Genomic DNA, 21,187 nt, shown 5'->3' on the forward strand with positions numbered 1-21,187 from the left:
TTCTTTGATTATCTGGATCGCTTTCTCTCTTAGGCTGTTGGTTGCTCTGGTCTTATTGAGTTGGTGATCATCTTCTTTTAGGGGTCGGCTGGCGGTACACGGCGCTGGTTATCCGTCCGTGGGTCGGCAGGAGAACGTCATCTCGTGGTTCGTCCGTCAGGTTCGGTGGGTCTGACTCATGGTGAAGGTTTGAGGATCACTCCTCGAATTCTTCCGTCATGTTGCCAGGACTTGGCAAGTCCCCACAGACAGCGCCAATGTACTAGACTTTGTTAATACGGGTTCTGTGATGGATTATGGACTTGCCGGCCTTGGGTGGTGACTTGAATCGGATCTTGTTGGAATAGTAAAGGATAGTACCTGTAAAGACACTTCGACACTCAAATCATAATGAATCCAAGAGGTATAGGTGAGGGTTAGGAATGTGTCACGTACATGAGGGAGTCCTTGACTCCTTTTATATTGTTTGACGTTGTTATCTTATTTTATTTTGTTAGCTAAGATAAGGAAAGTGTTCAAATTTAAATATTGGTTAGGAGTTTATGGTTAACGAACCAATTTGAGCCACAATAATGACCTGAGCCCGGATAATCGATGGGAGACCCGGGACTAGATCCGGAACAAATTCCATTGCAAACATTCAAGCTCTATAAGCCACTTCCGCCCCTTAAGATGTTTCACTATTAAAAACATGGTTATGGTTATTCTAATAATCCAACATATACTCCAAATGCTAACTAGGAAGAGAGTGTCTACGATTCAAGATCCTTGCCTTAAACTAAGTTTCAGTTAAAGGAACATTAGTTAAAGTTAAAGAGGAGCTATTGTCCCGAACTCATCAAATGATGCCATACTATATGAGCAGATGTATAATCTCTCGGACAATACAAAACAGTTTCAGCTCTTTTTAGGCAACGTAAACATGAGTCATTTTAAGCTAGTGTTGGATAAAATTAAGACTTATATTTACAAAACTTCTTGGTTGCAAAGCCACCAAAGATGCAAATCTTTTACGAGTGAATACTCCATTCGGCCCCTGACAATTATCTCGAAAGGACAACGAGTCCCCAAGAAAAAAAAACACTCAATCCGGTCCCTGATAATTTTTTTTGGGACTGATTAGCCCCTGTGCCAAAAAAAATAACATTGATTTTTTTTAGCACAGGGGCCTCGTTGTCCTTTCGAAGTAATTGTCAGGGGCCGGGTTGGGTTTATTTTTTTTTGTCAGGGGCCGGATTGGGATTTTTTTTGTCAGGGGCCTCGTTGTCTTTCGAGGTAATTGTCAGGGGCTGATTTGGGTTTTTCTCATCTTTTCCGGAACATGCACGTTTCATATCCAAATCCAATTAGAGAAATGGTCAACGGAAAATTTTTTTTCTTTTATTATTTTTAGTCATCAACTCAATTTATTTAATATAATAATTTAATAATATATTTTTAGTTTATATTTTTAAATATTAATAATTAACTACAGACAAAAAATAATAAATTCTACTACCCATCTAGCATTTTTTCTCCAATTATTCAAAACTATAGATGTTTAGTTTTAAATTAAAATAAATGCAATTAAATTGAGAATTATGAAAGTATAGAATAATAATAGACAACTAATTTTTTCAATCAATGTCAGTTAATATTTTTAAATTATTTTATTTGTATTAAATTTTAAATTATATATTTTAATTATAAATTCTAAATAATAAATTTAAATATTAAAGTTGGTTAATATTGATTAACTAAAAGATGATTTATTATAATTTTTTTATATTAATCAAGAACAATAAGGTAAAAGGTAAAATAAGGAAGTAAAAAAGGTAAAAGGAAAAGGAGAATTAAAAAAGAGTAGGTGGTTTGATTGGGTATGGGGATTTGGACGTCAGTGAGTGGCACGTGCGATACAAACAAGAGAGGAGAAGAAGAATGTTGGACCCACTTGTTTCTCTCCTCTCTTCTCTCTTCATTCAAATCAAACCCCAAACAACACTCCTTCGTGTTTCTTGCTCTTTCTCTTTCTCTCTGGGAAGACACACAGAATCTCAAAATCATCTCTCAAGATCAGAGTTTTTTGTTTTTATCCTCTCTCCGACCTTCATTTCTCATCCCATGGACGCCGCCACTGATGATTGCTGCTCCACCCAGCTCATTGACGGCGACGGCGGCTTCAACGTCTCCGGCCTCGATCACTTCATCAGGAACGTCAAGCTTGCAGCTTGCGGACTTTCCTATGCCGTTGTTGCAATCATGGGTCCTCAGAGTAGCGGTATGTTTCTTCGATTTCGTTATCGTGTGATTCATTCTTTCAATTGGTTACTGCTTCTTTGGAAATTTTGATTCTCCAAGATCTTTTCTTTATGTGGATTTAGCTTGGGAAAGTTCCTTTGAACTTGTATTGAAGTGTTTTTGAGTTCGGTTCTGGGAAATTAATTAGGTTGGGTTATTACTGATTGATTTGTTTGATTGAGTTCTGTGAAGTTCTCTGTTTTTGTTTAGGTCTAGTGGTTTTTGGGTTTGGTTCATTGAATTGAAGTTCCTTCCAAGTGATCCTCTTTGTGTTTTGTGGGACTTTGATATTATCGAGGTTGGATCAATGGCTGGTTTGCTTGATTGAGTTTTCTGAGCTACCGTGTGTTTTAGGTCTAGCCCAGTTTGGGTAAACAACTTAAGTTGCAAGCACACATTCATTGCTGAAGAACAGTTATCAACATGATTTGACTACTTTTCAATATTTTTCAAATAAGTCAACATAGATTTGACAAAGTATGACTTTATTTGGATTTCCTTAAAGTAAGTAAGACAAATATGAGCCTTTCATCACAGAGAAAGGCAACTGAACCCATCAATCCAAGCTCACAAGTGATTGAACCCATTGATCTGAGTTCACCAATTTCCAAAACCCACCACAGAGAAGATGATTTGAAAGAACTTCAATAAGCTAAACCCATATCACTAGCCCATATGGGAAGTAGCAGAAGCTTACTTTTTCTGACTTTTGAATTATGAAAAGTTACAGTATGCGTGTTTGGCACTATTTTAAAAAGAACTTTTAACTTCCCCAAAAATTAATTCATAGCTTTTTGAAGAAGTAGAAATATATGACTTCTCCTCTTCGACAAGTCATTCTATCATTTCCGTAGAAAAAATAACCTCAACAAAAAAAAATCTACTTTCATTCTTGGCTCTGTAAAAAAATACTGGAAATACTGGCCCTCCACCACCATTTTCACCCAAGCTAGAAGCATTGGCCTTCCATAATTTTTCACGTAATGATTTATCTGCTGAAAATATTGACCTTCCACCACCATTTTAAAACAATGTTCCAAATCACCTATTGTATATATTCCTTCCAAATTTTTTTTTATCATTTTACCACTCTATTTTTATTATTAAATTTGTATTTAACATCGTGTGTGGTATAAAATCTCAGTTTTAATTTTATTTTTTTCCATGTGATTTTATTTTTATATAGCTGCTATTATTTTTATAGTTAGTTATAGCAAGTTCTTGACCCAATAAAAGAGGAGGAAATTCTAATAGAAGTAAAAAAAAAATAAAAAACAGCAACAAAATATACATTGACACACATTTCACATTTATTTTTTATTTTTATCTACCATATCATACACAATAAAACAGCAAACACTAACTACACAATAATTTCTTTGGCATTGCCATAAAGATTATTGTGAATTAAAATTTTATTACTATTTACCACATACAAAAACACCGTTATGGGTGAAGTGAAGTAGAACCAGTTTCTACCTAAAAAATGGAACTAATAAGAGAGCAAATAAAGAATTAATTACCTAAACAATTGTAATCTTAGTGATTAGGTTATAGAAAATCAACATTCAATATTGAAAAGTATTTGTTATCATCGTTGTTTTAATATCCATTTTTTGTGGAAAAAAAATGTATTTTTTGAGTTATTTATCCAAATGCTACAACCTTAAAAGTTGCAAGTTATAATTTTAGAGAGAAAGGAATGGAAGGGAAGGATTTGAAGAACTAAAAATAAAAACTCACAATGAATCCCCTTAAGGGTCCCTATTTCCTTTAACTTTTGCTGGCAGTGAGCAGATGGCCAAAGAGAAACAGACAAAAGAACATTAGTCATAAGCCTTATCAATTTTACGATAAATTTGAATCAACCAATATCACTGCATAATATTCAGGTCGACCCAAAACTATAATCTTGTTTCAGAGTGAACCATGATAAACTGCACTCGAGGAGAGGACATGCCTAATTCTCCCAAATAACCTCCGAAAGATTGCCCCACAGGAAAGTTGTAACCTTATAGTTTTTCGCCCTTAATCTAAAAATAACTTCGTTAGATATACTCGTATACAGCTGAGGAGAAAAAATAATGTAAGTTCTGTGTTCTTTGAATGCAGCAAAGGCAACTTAAAAACTCTTATTATTTTTTCATTGTTAACTGGTGATCTCATCTTCCATATTTCATTTTCCAGTGTTAAGTTAGGTGCATTTTCTTAGCTGTACTCCCTCTTCATCTCTCTCACACACACATACAGACACAACAACACACACACACACACATGCCCAAATAGACTTCTGTGATATAATCTTATGCTTTTACTTAATTATCTGAGCAGGGAAGAGCACCTTAATGAACCATCTTTTCCACACAAGCTTCAGGGAGATGGATGCTTTCAAAGGAAGGTTGGGTTCTGAAATTATTGACTTGGTATTGTGGACAGTAAAAGGAACATTACAAGGAAAATAGGGGTGCGTTGGGGGCTGGGGAGTATAAAGAAAGGATGGAAACTGGATGTCATTTGTCATCATCTATAATGCAGTCTATTGTGTCTTAGTTATTTTAAAAGAATTTTTGAATACTGTATTCTTGCAGATCTCAAACAACTAAGGGCATTTGGATAGCAAAGTGTGTGGGGATTGAACCTTGCACAATTGCTATGGATTTAGAGGGTACTGATGGAAGGGAGAGGGGTGAGGTATGTCAGTTTATATTTTTTGTTTCTCCATTTCCTGTGCATTGTTATGCAACTGGCACTTGTCCATGCATAATTGCATATGATCACAAATTTCGAGCCCTAGCTTTTCCTCTACTAACAAATCTCTCTCACTTTCCTGCTTTTTTGTTTTTAAATGTAAATGAGGATGTCTCAACCCGGGTTTGAACCGAGGACATCTTTCCTGCATTTTTATTGATGTGCATTTGATACATATAATATCTTAATTCATATTTGTTTTGTTTTGTTTTTCTTTTTTAAATTAACTTCCAGGATGATACTGCTTTTGAGAAACAGAGTGCTCTTTTTGCTTTGGCAATATCAGATATTGTTCTGATTAATATGTAAGTTACTAGTATAGATCATTGCTTTATTTAATTGGTCAAACGGATCAGAGTATTGGGCAAACAGACTTACACTTAGTAATTTCATGAAGCCTTTGAAAATTACATTGCTCAATAAATACCTAGGTAGAGTTGCAAATTGCTTGGTCTATCTTGGTGCTATACCAGTATCCTTAAAGCTGGACGGCCTGGCTAACTAAATCGCGAACTGGACCCCTTTTGGGGTTCCATTAACTGGAAAAAAAAAAACCAGTGGTAAAAGATTAGAATAATCAATCAAGAACTGACATGTTCTTAGCAGCCCATCCAAATCCTTTCTTACCTTCCTTTGGGTCAAATTAGTGTAAAAAGAACTTAAATGTCGTAAAAAGAACTTAAATGTCATGGGTTATGAAACCTTGTAGTAGATATATCAAAACAACTTTCAGTCCCTTCAACATTTATTGAAGGTTTTATTTTATTCACAGGTGGTGTCATGATATTGGTCGGGAGCAAGCAGCCAATAAACCACTTTTAAAAACAGTTTTTCAGGTAGTTTCCAGCGATGATTTTCCTTCTTGTTGATTTGAGTATGAATTTTCATATAATGGCCTTTCTTTTATCCGTAGGTCATGATGCGTCTATTCAGTCCCCGCAAGACAACATTGCTTTTTGTTATACGTGATAAAACAAGGGTAACACTTTTATCTTTTCTTGGGAATATACCATTGCGTATGTTTATAATTCTACTTAATATTTTAGCATTCTTTTGGCTGTATATGTAGACCCCACTTGAAAATTTGGAGCCTATTCTAAGAGAAGATATTCAAAAGGTATTATTTCCTTTTATTTTCCAAGGATTTTCCTTTGTTGTCTCTTCTTTCCATCATCTGAAATTATTAACGCGGTATGAATTTGTCAGATTTGGGATGCAGTTCCAAAACCCCAAGCTCATAAACATACTCCTCTCAGTGAATTTTTCAATGTAAGAGGATCTGTCTGTCTGTCTTCTCTTTAATGATTCAAAGTATATATCTAATTATTGATTAATGATTCTTCAAATAAAGGTGGAGGTTACTGCTTTGTCAAGCTATGAAGACAAGGAAGAAAAGTTCAAAGAGGAGGTACCCTTTCCTGAAATAGGAGTTCTGTAGGATTTTATGCATGCTTGTTTGTTTGTCATTTTGGAGTACTTTAGTAGTTCAGTATTTATTGCCATTAGACTGGGTTTTGACTATTTTTGCCTATAAATATCTATGCAAATAAATGATGTTTAAACATTTCTGCATTGAACATTTTCTGTTTTATTCTTTGTTCACTTTATTTTTTGGTTTTTCTGCTTCTCCGCGGGCCAACGTGGATCACAGTGTTACACTTACTCATACAGGTTGCACAACTACGGCAGCGTTTCTTCCATTCTATAGCTCCTGGAGGTCTTGCTGGTGATCGACGTGGTGTTGTGCCTGCTTCTGCCTTTTCTATTAGTGCACAGCAAATATGGAAAGTCATCCGAGAGAACAAGGACCTTGATCTTCCGGCTCATAAGGTTTGTTATTAGCTTATGTTTGGGATGTGACATTGGTTTGATCTTCTTATTGATTTGGCTTCTTTTCCATAAATAGGTAATGGTTGCAACTGTGCGTTGTGAAGAGATTGCTGATGAAAAGCTTAGCTGCTTACGCTCTGATGAGGTGCTTATCCATATCCTTCTATTGCAAGTTAAATTAGTTGTTTTTATAATAAGTAGTCATAACGTGAATGATTTGGCCCAGGGTTGGTTGGAATTGGAGGAAGCTGTTCAATCAGGTCCAGTACGAGGTTTTGGGGAAAAGCTGAGCTCCATTATTGATGCCTATCTTTCACAGTAAGTTTCAGATGCGGGAGTTTAGTATTCAAAGATATTCTTGTGTTTGGTAGCTATAATTAAGAGCTTTTCCTACCGATTCTAATGTTACATGCTAATCACAACCATTGAAATGTAGTAATTTTTTGAATTAAATTGAGATACATTTCGTTACTGGATCACTCAGAAGGGTAACACTGCTTTGCTATAGTCTTTACCTTATTCAGAGTTTGTATGATGTAATGATGTGAAAAGAGAATAAAATAAAAAAGTGGATTATGGCCTTTCCAATCTTTTCAAAAGCTTAATAGGTTTGAATCTTTCGAATAGTAGCACTTCCAATGGAATAAAAATTTTGGGGGGGGGGGGATTCATTCCACTTGGGTAGAGAAGGATTCAGCTTGTCATTGAAGCTTAAATATTTAGTTGATGTTGTATTACATTTAGACATCATTGTTTTGGGTAATTTAATCACCTTATACAGTTCCAGAGTTCCAGTCTTTCTTTTTATGTGGATAACATCTGATTTCAACAGATATGATGAGGAGGCAATATTCTTTGATGAATCTGTGAGAAATGCAAAACGAAAGCAATTAGAATCCAAGGCATTGGATGTAAGACTGTCTGCTATCTTTTAATTGCTTTATTGATTTATTTCTATTCATTTAGACTAAACTTCAATACTGGCAATATGGGTTGTCTAAATGATTCTATAACCCGGTATTCTAAAATCTTAAGGTAAGCAAATGAGTTCATATCATATAAAAGTAACAATGCGGCAACATTCTTTAATATACACAAGTGCACTTGGTTATTGATCAGAAAATAAGTAGTGAAAACGATGGACTGTGCTGAAAAATTGTTAAGGGCTTCTGAAGACGGACAGAGTGTCCATATTGTGTGTGATACACAAAATTTATATGATCTTTTTTTTTCCCTCAACTTTTCAGTTTGTATACCCTGCTTATACAACATTGCTGGGGCACCTACGTTCTAAAGCTGTAGATGATTTTAAGGCTAAGCTAGAGCAATCACTGAACAACGGAGAAGGATTTGCTTCATCTGTTCGCATGTGGACTGAGTCTATTATGCTAGAGTTTGAAAAAGGATCTGCTGGTAAATAGTCTGATAGAATGCCTTCTTTGCATATACATTGTCACCTGTTACTTTATTTGCATGTTCTAGAATTTATTGCCAAATCTCAAATGCTATGTTTCCCACCGTTATAGTTAATAATACATCACTCCACACATATGGAGAATTCAAGTACTTTAAATGGAGAAAAAATCAATAAGCAGTAACATTTGTTTGATTTATATCAAGTTCTTTAAAGATTTGGATGGTATCAGTTTCCTTTTCATTGTGTCAAGGACGTATATGAATCATTAATGATAGATACTTTTTTATGTTCCTATTTTCTCAAATGAGTTACATTAGCATCTTATGCTCGTATTTTCTCACATTAAAGATACATATTCTCTCATATGGATTTACTTGAAATCTCCTTTTTTTCTTGGTAATCATGTAAAACTTTCATATTGCTGGTGAAGTGCTCACTTCTATTTGGTGCTTTTGTAATTTTGTTTGTACTTTCCAGATGCTGCTGTGAGACAGGCTAGTTGGAGTGCATCAAAAGTCAGAGACAAACTGCATCGCGATATTGAGTCACATGCTTCAACTGTGCGTGACACAAAGTTATCAGAAATAACAACTAAATTTGAGGTAATGGTATCATCACTTCATAAGAGATTAGTCATTTGATGATGTTTCATATCTCTCTGTCAAACACTGAAAGGGAGACCTTTTTTTTGGGCAGAAACAATTGGCCAAGGCCCTGATTGAGCCAGTGGAGTCACTATTTGAAGCAGGTGGAAAAGACACTTGGGTTTCAATAAGGAAGCTTCTTAAACGTGAGACTGAAGCTGCCGTATCAGAACTTTCAGCTTGTATTTCTGGTTTTGAATTGGATGAAGAAACAGTTGAAAGAATGCAACAAAGCTTAAGGGACTATGCAAAACAAATAGTGGAAAATAAAGCAAAAGAAGAGTCAGGAAAGATTCTGATTCGCATGAAGGATAGGTAACAATATTCTAAATATAAATCTTGTCAATTCTTTAATCTATGTACCAAGATGTGTCTGTATTGCAATTTGCTAGATTTATTTTATAAATTGATTGATTTTGGAGTTTGGGAATTGGATAGTAGTAAGGATTGAAACTAGTCATGATGCTTTGCTAAGTATTTGTGAAGTCCTTGAATGATATAGGAGTGCCAGAATTTTTCAAGCAAGAGGATGTTATTGTCAGTGCCAGAATTTTTCAGGACAAGAAATTAGGATAAATTATTAAAAATAAAACTTGCTCGTTACGTTGGCAGTGAATCCTAACCTAGCAGGATAAGGCCTGTTGTTATTGTCTTTTGTCCCCATTTGTTTTTGCTTTTGTTTTTGTAGGATGCCTGTAGTATAGTATTTATCTGGAAGCTTACTGGTATTGTGGTACTTTTCAGATTCTCTACTGTGTTCAATCATGATGCTGATTCACTCCCTAGAGTGTGGACTGGGAAAGAAGATATCAGAGCTATTACTAGGGATGCTCGCTCTGCGGTAATTAATAGCCAATTTGATGATAAATTTTCAGCTTGCCTATACTTGCAAGTATGTTAGAAATCACTTCATTTAGCACCATTTAATGTTTTTTCTACTGCCTTGTATCAGTCGCTGAAGCTTCTATCAGATATGGCTGCTATACGCTTGGAGGATGAGAAGCCAGATCACATTGAAAATGTACTTCAGTCATCTCTCATTGATAGACCTGCTGGTGCAATATCTTCCCAAAATAGAATTGAAGGGCCTACAGATCCACTGGCTTCAAGCACGTGGGAGGAGGTACAACTATATGCGAATATTTGTGGTATTCCTGTTAATGTTGTAGAGAAAGCTATTATTTCTGAGCATCTGTTATAAATGTAGGTTCATCCAAAAGACACACTTATCACTCCGGTGCATTGCAAGTCCTTGTGGAGACAGTTCCAGGGAGAAACTGAATATACAGTTACCCAGGCTATTTCAGCTCAGGTAAAAGCATAAAAAACTATTCTTCACTTTAACTTTTCCCCCCTTACCTTTCTTAACTGAACCTTTGGTGCAATTTTAAACTTCTAATCGAATTGTCTGCTTATAAGTATTCCCTGATTGTTAATGTTTTGGCTAAAATTAGGGTCTGTATGGTAAATATATGCTGTGTGTTAGTTACTGAGAAAGAGGGGATGGTTTTTACATAGTGTGCAAATTATAATATTGGACTACAATTTCTTTTGCTGGACAGAAAAATCCTATAAAAAGCTGAATTGGTATTAGTTATTGGAGTAACATCTATAATCCTTTTTTCGTTGTTTTGGTTGTGGGTTCAGGAGGCCTACAAGAGGAGTAACAATTGGCTACCTCCTCCATGGGCAATAATGGCTATGGTCATCCTTGGTTTTAATGAATTTATGCTGCTTCTAAAGTAAGTCATCACCTAAGTCTGAACCGTATCTTTGTTGTTATCATAATTAGAGTTTATCTAATTAGCTGATTATCCGAGACAATTCTCTTCATAATTGTGGAATGGATTGGAACCTATTTCCCTCTGTTTAATAGTTTTCTGACTTTACGCGTGAAACAGAAATCCTCTCTACCTGATGATTATATTTGTTGCCTATCTAATCGGGAAGGCCCTTTGGGTACAAATGGACATAGCTGGCGAATTTCGGCATGGCGCGGTATGATTGGACTTCCTCTTTCACTCTTCTCCTGAATTGGGATTCTCTATTCTCTCTAATATTTTGTTTGAAGGGTGTGTTTGCGAGTTTTGAATTTTCTCGCAAACTTTGTTCCCCAATTTTTTTTTTTGATCTTAATTTACAATGTTGGAAATGATTTGTAAAAGCAGTAACTAACATAAGAGCGAGCTAGTGAGATGATGTCAGTTACCATGTTTTCTTTGCAGCTTCCTGGTCTTCTATCCCTTTCGTCGAAGTTTGTGCCGACAATTATGAACATTCTTAAACGTCTCGCTGAAGAAGCTCAGGCGAACTCGACACCTGGAGGGTCAGAATCACAAAATGCAGATGCTCCGGTATCAAGAAATCAAATGCAAAATTCTGATAGGGTATCAAGCACGCTCTCCAATTCTTCTGTATCCAGTGTTGGCTCATCTGGCATTGATCAAGAATACTCATCACCAAACTTGTCTCAAAGACGAAGAACAAACCTTCCAGAAGCTGAATTTTCTTGAGGGTTATTGTTATAGCATTCAAATAGGATCCATGTATCAGTTACGTTTTCTTTCCAGTGTCAGTTTTGCATTTTATTTTATTTTATTTTTTGGGTATACAGCATCAGTTTTTTGTTTACTTTATCTACGTTACTCTTCCTTTCTATTAATATTTATGCGTTATAGCTTGTAATTATCAGAAAATATATGAAGGGGAGGAACCCCTATTGGGGTTCAAGTTCAACTATTCAATAATATATGGAAGTCATATCAAAGACCGTTAAAAATAATTAAATAATACGAGCGTTCAGTTTGTTAAAAACTTAAAATTATTAGCTATTACTATTAGTGAAGATATGTTTAAATAATATTCAGAGCCAAGATTTTCATTTTGGGTATTACTGTTAATATCCTTACGATACATATTACCGTGAAAAATGATATATATTCAATCTTATTCTTTATTAAAAAATCTGCATGTAGTGAGAATATATGATATCTTTTCAATTATATTTTTTATCCGTCAGAATATTAATTCACTCAAACAGCGTAACACCTCTGCCCCTTTCTCTTCTCTCTCACTCTCACACCAAAATGAATCTCTAATTTCATCCAATTAATCCTATCAGGACAAACACCGCCGCTACGTCAGCCCCCAGCCGCCGCCACTCTTCTCTTCATCACCGTTTCTGTGCTTGTTGTGAAATCCCACCAGCCACCGTCACCCCAGCCCGCCTCTGTGATCGTCGTCGTCGGCAGTGACAGAGGGTGCCATCGTCATCGTCGTCCTCGATCCTCTTCTCCTCTACATCACGCAAACGGTTACTCAATCCTCTTCAAGGGCGTCCTCTCCTCCGTGAATCTCTGCCCGGGGCCTCGCCTGGAATCTGCGTCCTCTCCTCCGTGAATCTCTGCCCGGGGCCTCGCCTGGAATCTCTGCTCGGGGCCTCGCCGTTGCAAACTGATCCTCTTCTGAGCTTACTGTCACCGCCGTTCCTCCCTCACCGTGTCTCTAGTAAGCCGCTGCTTCTTCAGTTTCGATTTTTAAGATTATGGCTTCTGACTTGATTTTTTTTTACTAGATTCTGAGTTGGGATTGTGTTCTGAGTTAGGTTGTTGCTTAATGTGATTCTGAATTTAGTATGGATTGTTTCACTTAGTTTTTCTGTTTCTGGATTTTTTGTATTTGGAGGATGAGTTGTTTATATTATGAGTTTTTGTTGTTGAAAATCATTGATTTTGTTGAACCTAGTTAGGATTTGGTTAGTTATAAGAGGCTTGTTGCATTCTAATGGCCATTTCAGGCAGATGCAAGTGTCGAGATTTAGGAGCACGCAGTGGTCTTCCATATCGTGTTGATGACCCACGCATGCTTCCTTCCTACAGTAGATTTTCTTCCCGTTATGTTTTTTTCCACAATAAGTGATTTCATCAATGTCTTTTTCAATTGAATTGTATATTAGCAACCCAAAAAGGATAATTGAATTATATATTAAGAGAATTGACGTTGAATAATTAGCCTTGACTTGACAATGTTGCTTGCAAGATCTTTAATTTCTAGCAGTTTGAGTGGAAATTCTTTGTCTCGTTTAGTTGTTTTAAAGTCATCAATAAATTTAGTAAAAATTAAGCCATTTAGTTTTCAATTTAACTCAATCAGAATACTATCAATGAATTTTTCGCCTTCAATTTTTATTATATCTTATATTTTTATATACTAATGGATATTTTATAGTAATATGCATTACTCTATAATGGTCATAATCATAATAATACATTCTTTAAAGAACAATATTTAAAATTGTGAAATTGTGAACTTTTAATACTAAATTATGAATAATTTATTATGTAAAATTGTAAAATTTTGAATTTTATTAAGTTAGAAATTATTGAATTTATATATTTAAAGTTTTATATATAGGTTTTTTATTAATTTTATTTAATATTTAATTAAACCGGTTGAACTCCGGTTGAATCTTTGAACCAGTGAACCAGTGACTCTATCGGTTCATTGACCGATTTGGTTCTCGTAACCTTGGTTCTAAAGTACTTGTTATAATTGTAGTACTATTTTAATTTATTATGTGTTTTGAGGTTGAAATTGTTAATTTTGAATGCGTATATTTGAGTAAATATATATATTATATATGATATATATACATATTTTAAAAAAAAATTGTAATAGGTAAACTCTTACAAGTCTATGAGTCGAGTCTAGGTCAGTTTCACGAGTTTTAAACTCGCGAGTTTGACAATCTTGAGTGCAAGATATTAAAGGCTTCATTCCACTTTGGTGTGCTTGATAAATGCAACTTCCATGTTATTGGTAATCCTAAATTTTTCAACCATTTTGCTTTCCATTCTACTTGCTTATTCTTCTCTTGTGAAATTCATCCTGTTTTTGCTCTAGGAATGTATGTAATAGTTTAATGCTTTGAGATTTTATCTTTCTTGTTTTTCTGTTTTTATTTTCTTTACACCTTTCAGATCAGACAGAAGAGGAGGAAAAATGGTGAAATCATCACAATATGAAAGATTCTCAAAGGATTTTGTAATGGGAGGGGTAGCAGCAATCATATCGAAGAGTGCCGTGGCACCAATCGAGAGAGTGAAACTTCTATTGCAAAACCAAGCTGAAATTATTAAAAGAGGGCAACTCAAGAAACCATACATGGGTGTGTGTGATGGATTTAAGAGGGTGTTTGCAGAAGAGGGTGTCATTGCCTTTTGGAGAGGTAACCAGGCCAATGTCATCCGATACTTCCCTACACAGGTGAGTTATTCACTTCATTGACATCTTGATTGGTATTAGACAACTCTAGACCCTTCTCAAGTTTGTGAAGTAAATAGGTCATGGTTCATTGTAATCTTCCACAGTTTTTATTACTTTTCCATGTATCTCTTAGTAATATAGATAAAATAAGGAAGTGGAAATAGAAAATATAGCATGGATCTGGCATGTGCTGCATTTGTATCCATCCTGTATTGAGTTCGGTCTGCACAAGCATCCCGCATTAACGCAGGATCCGGGGAAGGGCCGCATCCAAAGTGTGTAATATACGCAGTTTAACATGATATTTATATTAGTAGCTGTTTCCACGCTTGAACCCGTGACCTTAAGATCACACGGAGACAACTCTATCATTTCTCTAAGAGGAAATATGTTATTCTATTACATTTTGGTGGGATGATGCAAATATGTGTTGTAATACCCAATCTCATTTTTCTGAAATGTGTCCAGTTTGTTTGCAATTAACATTGGAAGCCTTCTATGTGCTTTTATTGTCAATGCATGTCTAATAGCATCAGCAAGGTATTGGCACTAAAATCAAATAATGGTCAATACATATGGAAGACTATTTGTTTTTACTGTTGTATATTCCCATCAATAATGTGATTGTGTATCAACTTTCAAATAATGGTTTTCTGTGTTTGTTTGAAATAATGTTTGAGCAAACAGTTGATTGGTCTATAGGCTTTCAATTTTGCATTCAAAGGTTACTTCAAAAGCATTTTTGGGCAATCCAAAGAGAGAGATGGGTACATTAAGTGGTTTGCTGGAAATGTGGCTTCAGGAAGTGCCGCGGGAGCAACTACTTCACTGCTTCTTTATCATTTAGATTATGCACGAACACGATTGGGCACTGATGCATTGGAGTGCCGTGCTACCGGTCAGCGCCAGTTTAAGGGGCTAGTTGATGTGTACCGTAAAACCTTGTTAAGTGATGGAGTTGTTGGCTTGTACAGGGGATTTGGGGTGTCAATAGTGGGAATCACAATGTATCGAGGGATGTATTTCGGGATTTATGACACCGTGAAGCCTATCATTTTAGTTGGGCCTTTCGAGGTAAGAAGTACTTATATTTTTGAACGAGAGCTCAATGTTTCACAATGAATAGGAAAAGTTCTAGTTGATACTTGATGCTTTAACTGAAAATTCTTATGGTATCTTGACAAGTAGTCTGATTAGTCTGTTTCAGTTTAACAATAATATGTGGGTCCAATGTTGAAGTGACCCTTGATTAAGCAGGTTTCCATGATGATCAAACCCTTGAGTTTGAGTATTCATCTTCAGGACATTTAGCAAGTCAGATAACAGTATTTCAGATGACTAGTCACTTAGCACTAGTTCAGTTCTTTGATGATCCTTCTTTCTAATTTGAGCCTTTCTCATTTATTTCTCCACAGGGAAATTTCTTTGCTAGTTTCTTCTTAGGTTGGAGCATTACAACATCAGCTGGGGTTTGTGCATACCCGTTCGACACACTGCGTCGGAGAATGATGCTAACATCTGGACAACCAAACAAGTATTATAACGCAAGGCATGCATTTCGTGAGATTATTCGTCAAGAGGGTTTTTTAGCTCTATTCCGAGGTGTTACCGCAAATATGCTTCTTGGTGTCGCAGGAGCTGGGGTGCTTGCTGGATATGATCAGCTCAACTGCTTCTCATCTAGGCACTAGTATGCAGGTTCTGAGGGAGAAATACAATTTGAACCTAGAAAACCTATTTACCATTTAACTTGACTTCAAAGTGCAATTCATTTATATTCTGGACTGGGAGACATTCATTATTTTGTTAACACAATTCATTTACTTTTTATAGGAGATAAAATGATAGAAGATAAATATTAGCATATTGTTTATTCTTATATACGTACTCAATTTCTAAACTTTAATCATTGTGTATCGGATAATATTTCAAGATTTTGACCAATGAGCTTATGAAATAAAATGAAGAGAATAAACCAAAGCGAGGCTGCCATTGATCAGGAAGTAAAAACTGTTATGATTAGGAAGATAAACAGCAACAAGTGGAATCGTACTACTGGAGCAAATAATTGAAGAACCCAAAGAGCTTAAAATTATTGATTCTTGGTGGTACATGTTTAGTTTTCATCATCTTGGTCTTCTTCAGGGGAGGCATCTTGGTACTGCTGATACTCTGCAACAAGATTGTTCATTTTGCTCTCCGCTTCGGTGAACTCCATCTCATCCATTCCTTCTCCAGTGTACCAGTGCAAGAAGGCCTTTCTTCTGAACATGGCAGCAAACTGCTCACCCACTTTTGTTGGCAATTCAACTTCCATACAAGAGATGTTCAGAAGAGTGAGCGAGCAGTTTGCTGCCATGTTCAAAAGAAAGGCTTTCTTGTAATGGTACACTTTTGTTGGCAATTCAACTTCCATACAAGAGATGTTCAGTAGAGTGAGCGAGCAGTTTGCTGCCATGTTCAGAAGAAAGGCCTTCTTGCAATGGTACACTGGAGAAGGAATGGATGAGATGGAGTTCACCGAAGCGGAGAGCAACATGAAGGATCTTGTTGCAGAGTATCAGCAGTACCAAGATGATGAAAGCTGAACATGTACCACCAAGCACCATTAATCAATAATTTTAAGCTCTTTGAGTTCTTCAATTATTTGCTCCAGTAGTACGATTCCACTTGTTGCTGTTTATCTTCCTAATCATAATAGTTTTAGTTTTTACTTCCTGATCAATGTCAGCCTCGTTTTGGTTTATTCTCTTCATTTTCTTTCATAAGCTCATTGGTCAAAATCTTGAAATACTATCCGATACACAATGATTAAGGTTTAGAAATTGAGTATGTATATCAGAATAAACAATATGCTAATATTTATCTTCTATCATTTTATCTCCTATAAAAAAGTAAATGAATTGTGTTAAGAAAATAATAGATGTCAAACCATGTATAATATTCACAGTCCAGAATATAAATGAATTGCACTTTGAAGTCAAGCTAAATGGTAGATAGGTTTTCTAGGTTCAAATTGTATTTCTCTCTCAGAACCTGCATACTAGTGCCTAGATGAGAAGCACAACTGATCATATCCAGCAAGCACCCCAGCTCCTGCGACACCAAGGAGCATATTTGTAGTAACACCTCGGAATAGAGCTAAAAAACCCTCTTAACGAACAATCTCACGAAATGCATGCCTTGCGTTATAATACTTGTTTGGTTGTCCAGATGTTAGCATCATTCTCCGACGCAGTGTGTCGAACGGGTATGCACAAACCCCTGCTGATGTTGTAATGCTCCAACCTAAGAAGAAACTAGCAAAGAAATTTCCCTGTGGAGAAATAAATGAGAAAGGCTCATATTAGAAAGAAGGATCATCAAAGAACTGAACTAGTGCTAAGTGACTAGTCATCTGAAATACTGTTATCTGACTTGCTAAATGTCCTGAAGATGAATACTCAAACTCAAGGGTTTGATCATCATGGAAACCTGCGTAATCAAGGGTCACTTCAACATTGGACCCACATATTATTGTGAAACTGAAACAGACTAAACAGACTAATTGTTAAGATACCATAAGAATTTTCAGTTAAAGCATCAAGTATCAACTAGAACTTTTCCTATTTATTGTGAAACATTGAGCTCTCGTTCAAAAATATAAGTACTTCTTACCTTGAAAGGCCCAACTAAAATGACAGGCTTCACGGTGTCATAGATCCCGAAGTACATTCCTCGGTACATTGTGATTCCCACTATTGACACCCCAAATCCCCTGTACAAGCCAACAACTCCATCACTTAACAAGGTTTTACGGTACACATCAACTAGCCCCTTAAACTGGCGCTGACCGGTAGCACAGCACTCCAATGCATCAGTGCCCAATCGTGTTCGTGCATAATCTAAATGATAAAGAAGCAGTGAAGTAGTTGCTCCTGCGGCACTTCCTGAAGCCACATTTCCAGCAAACCACTTAATGTACCCATCTCTCTCTTTGGATTGCCCAAAAATGCTTTTGAAGTAACCTTTGAATGCAAAATTGAAAGCCTATAGACCAATCAACTGTTTGCTCAAACATTATTTCAAACAAACACAGAAAACCATTATTTGAAAGTTGATACACAATCACATTATTGATGGGAATATACAACAATAAAAACAAATAGTCTTCTATATGTATTGCCCATTATTTGATTTTAGTGCCAATACCTTGCTGATGCTATTAGACATGCATTGACAATAAAAGCACATAGAAGGCTTCCAGTGTTAATTGCAAACAAACTGGACACATTTCAGAAAAATGAGATTGGGTATTACAACACATATTTGCATCATCCCACCAAAATGTAATAGAATAACATATTTCCTCTTAGAGAAATGATAGAGTTGTCTCCGTGTGATCTTAAGGTCACGGGTTCAAGCGTGGAAACAACTACTAATATAAATATCATGTTAAACTGTGTACATTACACACTTTGGATGCGGCCCTTCCCCGGACCCTGCGTTAATGCGGGATGCTTGTGCAGACCGAACTCAATACAAGATGGATACAAATGCAGCACATGCCAGATTCATGCTATATTTTCTATTTCCACTTCCTTATTTTATCTATATTACTAAGAGATACATGGAAAAGTAATAAAAACTGTGGAAGATTACAATGAGCCATGACCTATTTACTTCACAAACTTGAGAAGGGTCTAGAGTTGTCTAATACCAATCAAGATGTCAATGAAGTGAATAACTCACCTGTGTAGGGAAGTATCAGATGACATTGGCTTGGTTACCTCTCCAAAAGGCAATGACACCCTCTTCAGCAAACACCCTCTTAAATCCATCACACACACCCATGTATGGTTTCTTGAGTTGCCCTCTTTTAATAATTTCAGCTTGGTTTTGCAATAGAAGTTTCACTCTCTCGATTGGTGCCATGGCACTCTTCGATATGATTGCTGCTACCCCTCCCATTACAAAATCCTTTGAGAATCTTTCATATTGTGACGATTTCACCATTTTTCCCCTCTTCTGTCTGATCTGAAAGGTGTAAAGAAAATAAAAATAGAATAACAAGAAAGATAAAATCTTAAAGCATTAAATTATTACATACATTCCTAGAGCAAAAACAGGATGAATTTCACAAGAGAAGAATGAGCAAGTAGAATGGAAAGCAAAATGGTTGAAAAATTTAGGATTACCAATAACATGGAAGTTGCATTCATCAAGCACACCAAATTGGAATGAAGCCTTTAATATCTTGCACTCAAGATTGTCAAACTCGCGAGTCTAAATAAACTCGTGAAACTGACCTAGACTCGACTCATAGACTTGTAAGAGTTTACCTATTACAATTTTTTTTTAAAAATATGTATATATCATATATAATATATATATTTACTCAAATATACGCATTTAAAATTAACAATTTCAACCTCAAACACATAATAAATTAAAATAGTACTACAATTATAACAAGTACTTTAGAACCAAGGTTACGAGAACCGGACCGGTTAATGAACCGATAGAGTGACTGGTTCACTGGTTCAAAGGTTCAACCGGAGTTTAATCGGTTTAATTAAATATTAAATAAAATTAATAAAAAAAACTATATATAAAACTTTAAATATATAAATTCAATAATTTCTAACTTAATAAAATTCAAAATTTTACAATTTATATAATAAATTATTCATAATTTAGTATTAAAAGTTCACAATTTCACAATTTTAAATATTGTTCTTTAAAAAATGTATTATTATGATTATGACCATTATAGAGTAATGCATATTACTATAAAATATCCATTAGTATATAAATTTAAGATATAATAAAATTGAAGGTGAAAAATTCATTGATAGTATTCTGATTGAGTTAAAATGAAAACTAAATGGCTTAATTTTCACTAAATTTATTGATGACTTTAAAACAACTAAACGAGACAAAGAATTTCCACTCAAACTGCTAGAAATTAAAGATCTTGCAGGCAACATTGTCAAGTCAAGGCTAATTATTCAACGTCAATTCTCTTAATATATAATTCAATTATCCCTTTTTGCGTTGCAAATATACAATTCAATTGAAAAACACATTGATGAAATCTCTTATTGTGGAAAAAAACATAACTGGAAGAAAATCTACTGCAGGAAGGAAGCATGCATGGGTCATCAACACGATATGGAAGACCACTGCGTGCTCCTAAATCTCGACACTTGGCATCTGCCGGAAATCGCCATTAGAATGCAACAAGCCTCTTATAACTAACCAAACCCTAACTAGGTTCAACAAAATCAATGCTTTTCAACAACAAAAACTCATAATACAGACAACTCATCCTCTAAATCCACAAAATCCAGAAACAGAAAAACTTAGTGAAACAATCCATACTAAATTCAGAATCACATTAAGCAACAACCTAACTTAGAACACAATCCCAACTCAGAATCTAGTAAAAAAAAATCAAGTCAGAAGCCAGAATCTTAAAAATCGAAACTGAAGAAGCAGCGGCTTACTAGAGACACAGTGAACGGTGGCAGAGACTCGACGTGCATCAAAGCAGAACAGAGAGCGAGACTGCGAAAGTACGGAGAAGCAGAGCAGAAAGTAGAGAGCGACGTGCGGCTGTGCGCGTAGCCGAGCAGACGAAGGAGACGCAGGCGACCGGTAGCGAATGGCGGACGGCAAAGGTCAGAACATTGAGAGAGTGAGAGTGAAAGTGAAAGAAGAGTGAGTGACCGAGCCAATTAGGAAAGTGGAGCCCTTTAATCCCCAAGTATGCTTGGCAACGTCCGATACAAAGCGATCGATTAGAACAACGGGTGGCAAATTGGGTAATTTGTAAAGGAAAAGTTCGATTGTAGAATCAAAAAGTTCAAAATTTAGAGAAAAGGAAGAGAGAAAAAGAAAAAGAAAAAGAACGAATTACAGTTCGGGCGGAACAAAAGAAAGTGCGGTTGTTGTGTGACGAACGGAGATGGACAAGTTGGAAATCGAATATCCTTCGCCTTTCTCTCTCTTTTTCTATTTC

The 21,187-nt window shown here is 35.7% G+C and overlaps 2 protein-coding genes and 1 pseudogene across 2 annotated transcripts; 2 read left to right on the top strand and 1 right to left on the bottom strand.

Annotated features, from left to right (window-relative positions):
• The first annotated feature begins 1,930 nt into the window (after positions 1-1,930).
• On the top strand, positions 1,931-11,706 carry LOC112741430 (protein ROOT HAIR DEFECTIVE 3 homolog 2). The gene is made up of 22 exons (XM_025790428.3): positions 1,931-2,260; positions 4,612-4,678; positions 4,869-4,971; positions 5,263-5,333; positions 5,801-5,864; positions 5,942-6,007; positions 6,098-6,145; positions 6,235-6,297; positions 6,380-6,436; positions 6,700-6,858; positions 6,935-7,003; positions 7,085-7,176; positions 7,691-7,769; positions 8,106-8,271; positions 8,753-8,877; positions 8,972-9,234; positions 9,664-9,760; positions 9,872-10,042; positions 10,127-10,231; positions 10,567-10,661; positions 10,821-10,917; positions 11,145-11,706. The coding sequence occupies exons 1-22, from the start codon at positions 2,104-2,106 to the stop codon at positions 11,430-11,432; spliced, it is 2,502 nt and encodes an 833-aa protein (XP_025646213.1). The 5' UTR covers positions 1,931-2,103; the 3' UTR covers positions 11,433-11,706.
• Positions 11,707-11,929: 223 nt separating this feature from the next.
• On the top strand, positions 11,930-16,050 carry LOC112741431 (ADP,ATP carrier protein ER-ANT1). Its single transcript, XM_025790430.3, has 4 exons — positions 11,930-12,426; positions 13,899-14,184; positions 14,887-15,258; positions 15,600-16,050. The coding sequence occupies exons 2-4, from the start codon at positions 13,921-13,923 to the stop codon at positions 15,873-15,875; spliced, it is 912 nt and encodes a 303-aa protein (XP_025646215.1). The 5' UTR covers positions 11,930-12,426; positions 13,899-13,920; the 3' UTR covers positions 15,876-16,050.
• Positions 16,051-17,663: 1,613 nt separating this feature from the next.
• LOC112741432 (ADP,ATP carrier protein ER-ANT1-like) lies at positions 17,664-19,189 on the bottom strand (annotated as a pseudogene).
• Between the last annotated feature and the right edge of the window lie 1,998 nt (positions 19,190-21,187).

The sequence above is a fragment of the Arachis hypogaea genome, chromosome 14 (genome assembly GCF_003086295.3).
Source record: "Arachis hypogaea cultivar Tifrunner chromosome 14, arahy.Tifrunner.gnm2.J5K5, whole genome shotgun sequence".
Classification (NCBI taxonomy): domain Eukaryota; kingdom Viridiplantae; phylum Streptophyta; class Magnoliopsida; order Fabales; family Fabaceae; genus Arachis; species Arachis hypogaea.

Bases quoted from the DNA above. Each gene is read 5' to 3' on its own strand.
- LOC112741430 (XM_025790428.3), top strand. From the start codon at position 2,104: ATGGACGCCGCCACTGATGATTGCTGCTCCACCCAGCTCATTGACGGC. The intron at 6,859-6,934 runs GTTTGTTATTAG...TTCCATAAATAG, and splicing joins TTGATCTTCCGGCTCATAAG to GTAATGGTTGCAACTGTGCG. The intron at 7,004-7,084 runs GTGCTTATCCAT...GATTTGGCCCAG, and splicing joins GCTGCTTACGCTCTGATGAG to GGTTGGTTGGAATTGGAGGA.
- LOC112741431 (XM_025790430.3), top strand. From the start codon at position 13,921: ATGGTGAAATCATCACAATATGAAAGATTCTCAAAGGATTTTGTAATG. The intron at 14,185-14,886 runs GTGAGTTATTCA...ATTGGTCTATAG, and splicing joins TCCGATACTTCCCTACACAG to GCTTTCAATTTTGCATTCAA. The intron at 15,259-15,599 runs GTAAGAAGTACT...ATTTCTCCACAG, and splicing joins TTTTAGTTGGGCCTTTCGAG to GGAAATTTCTTTGCTAGTTT.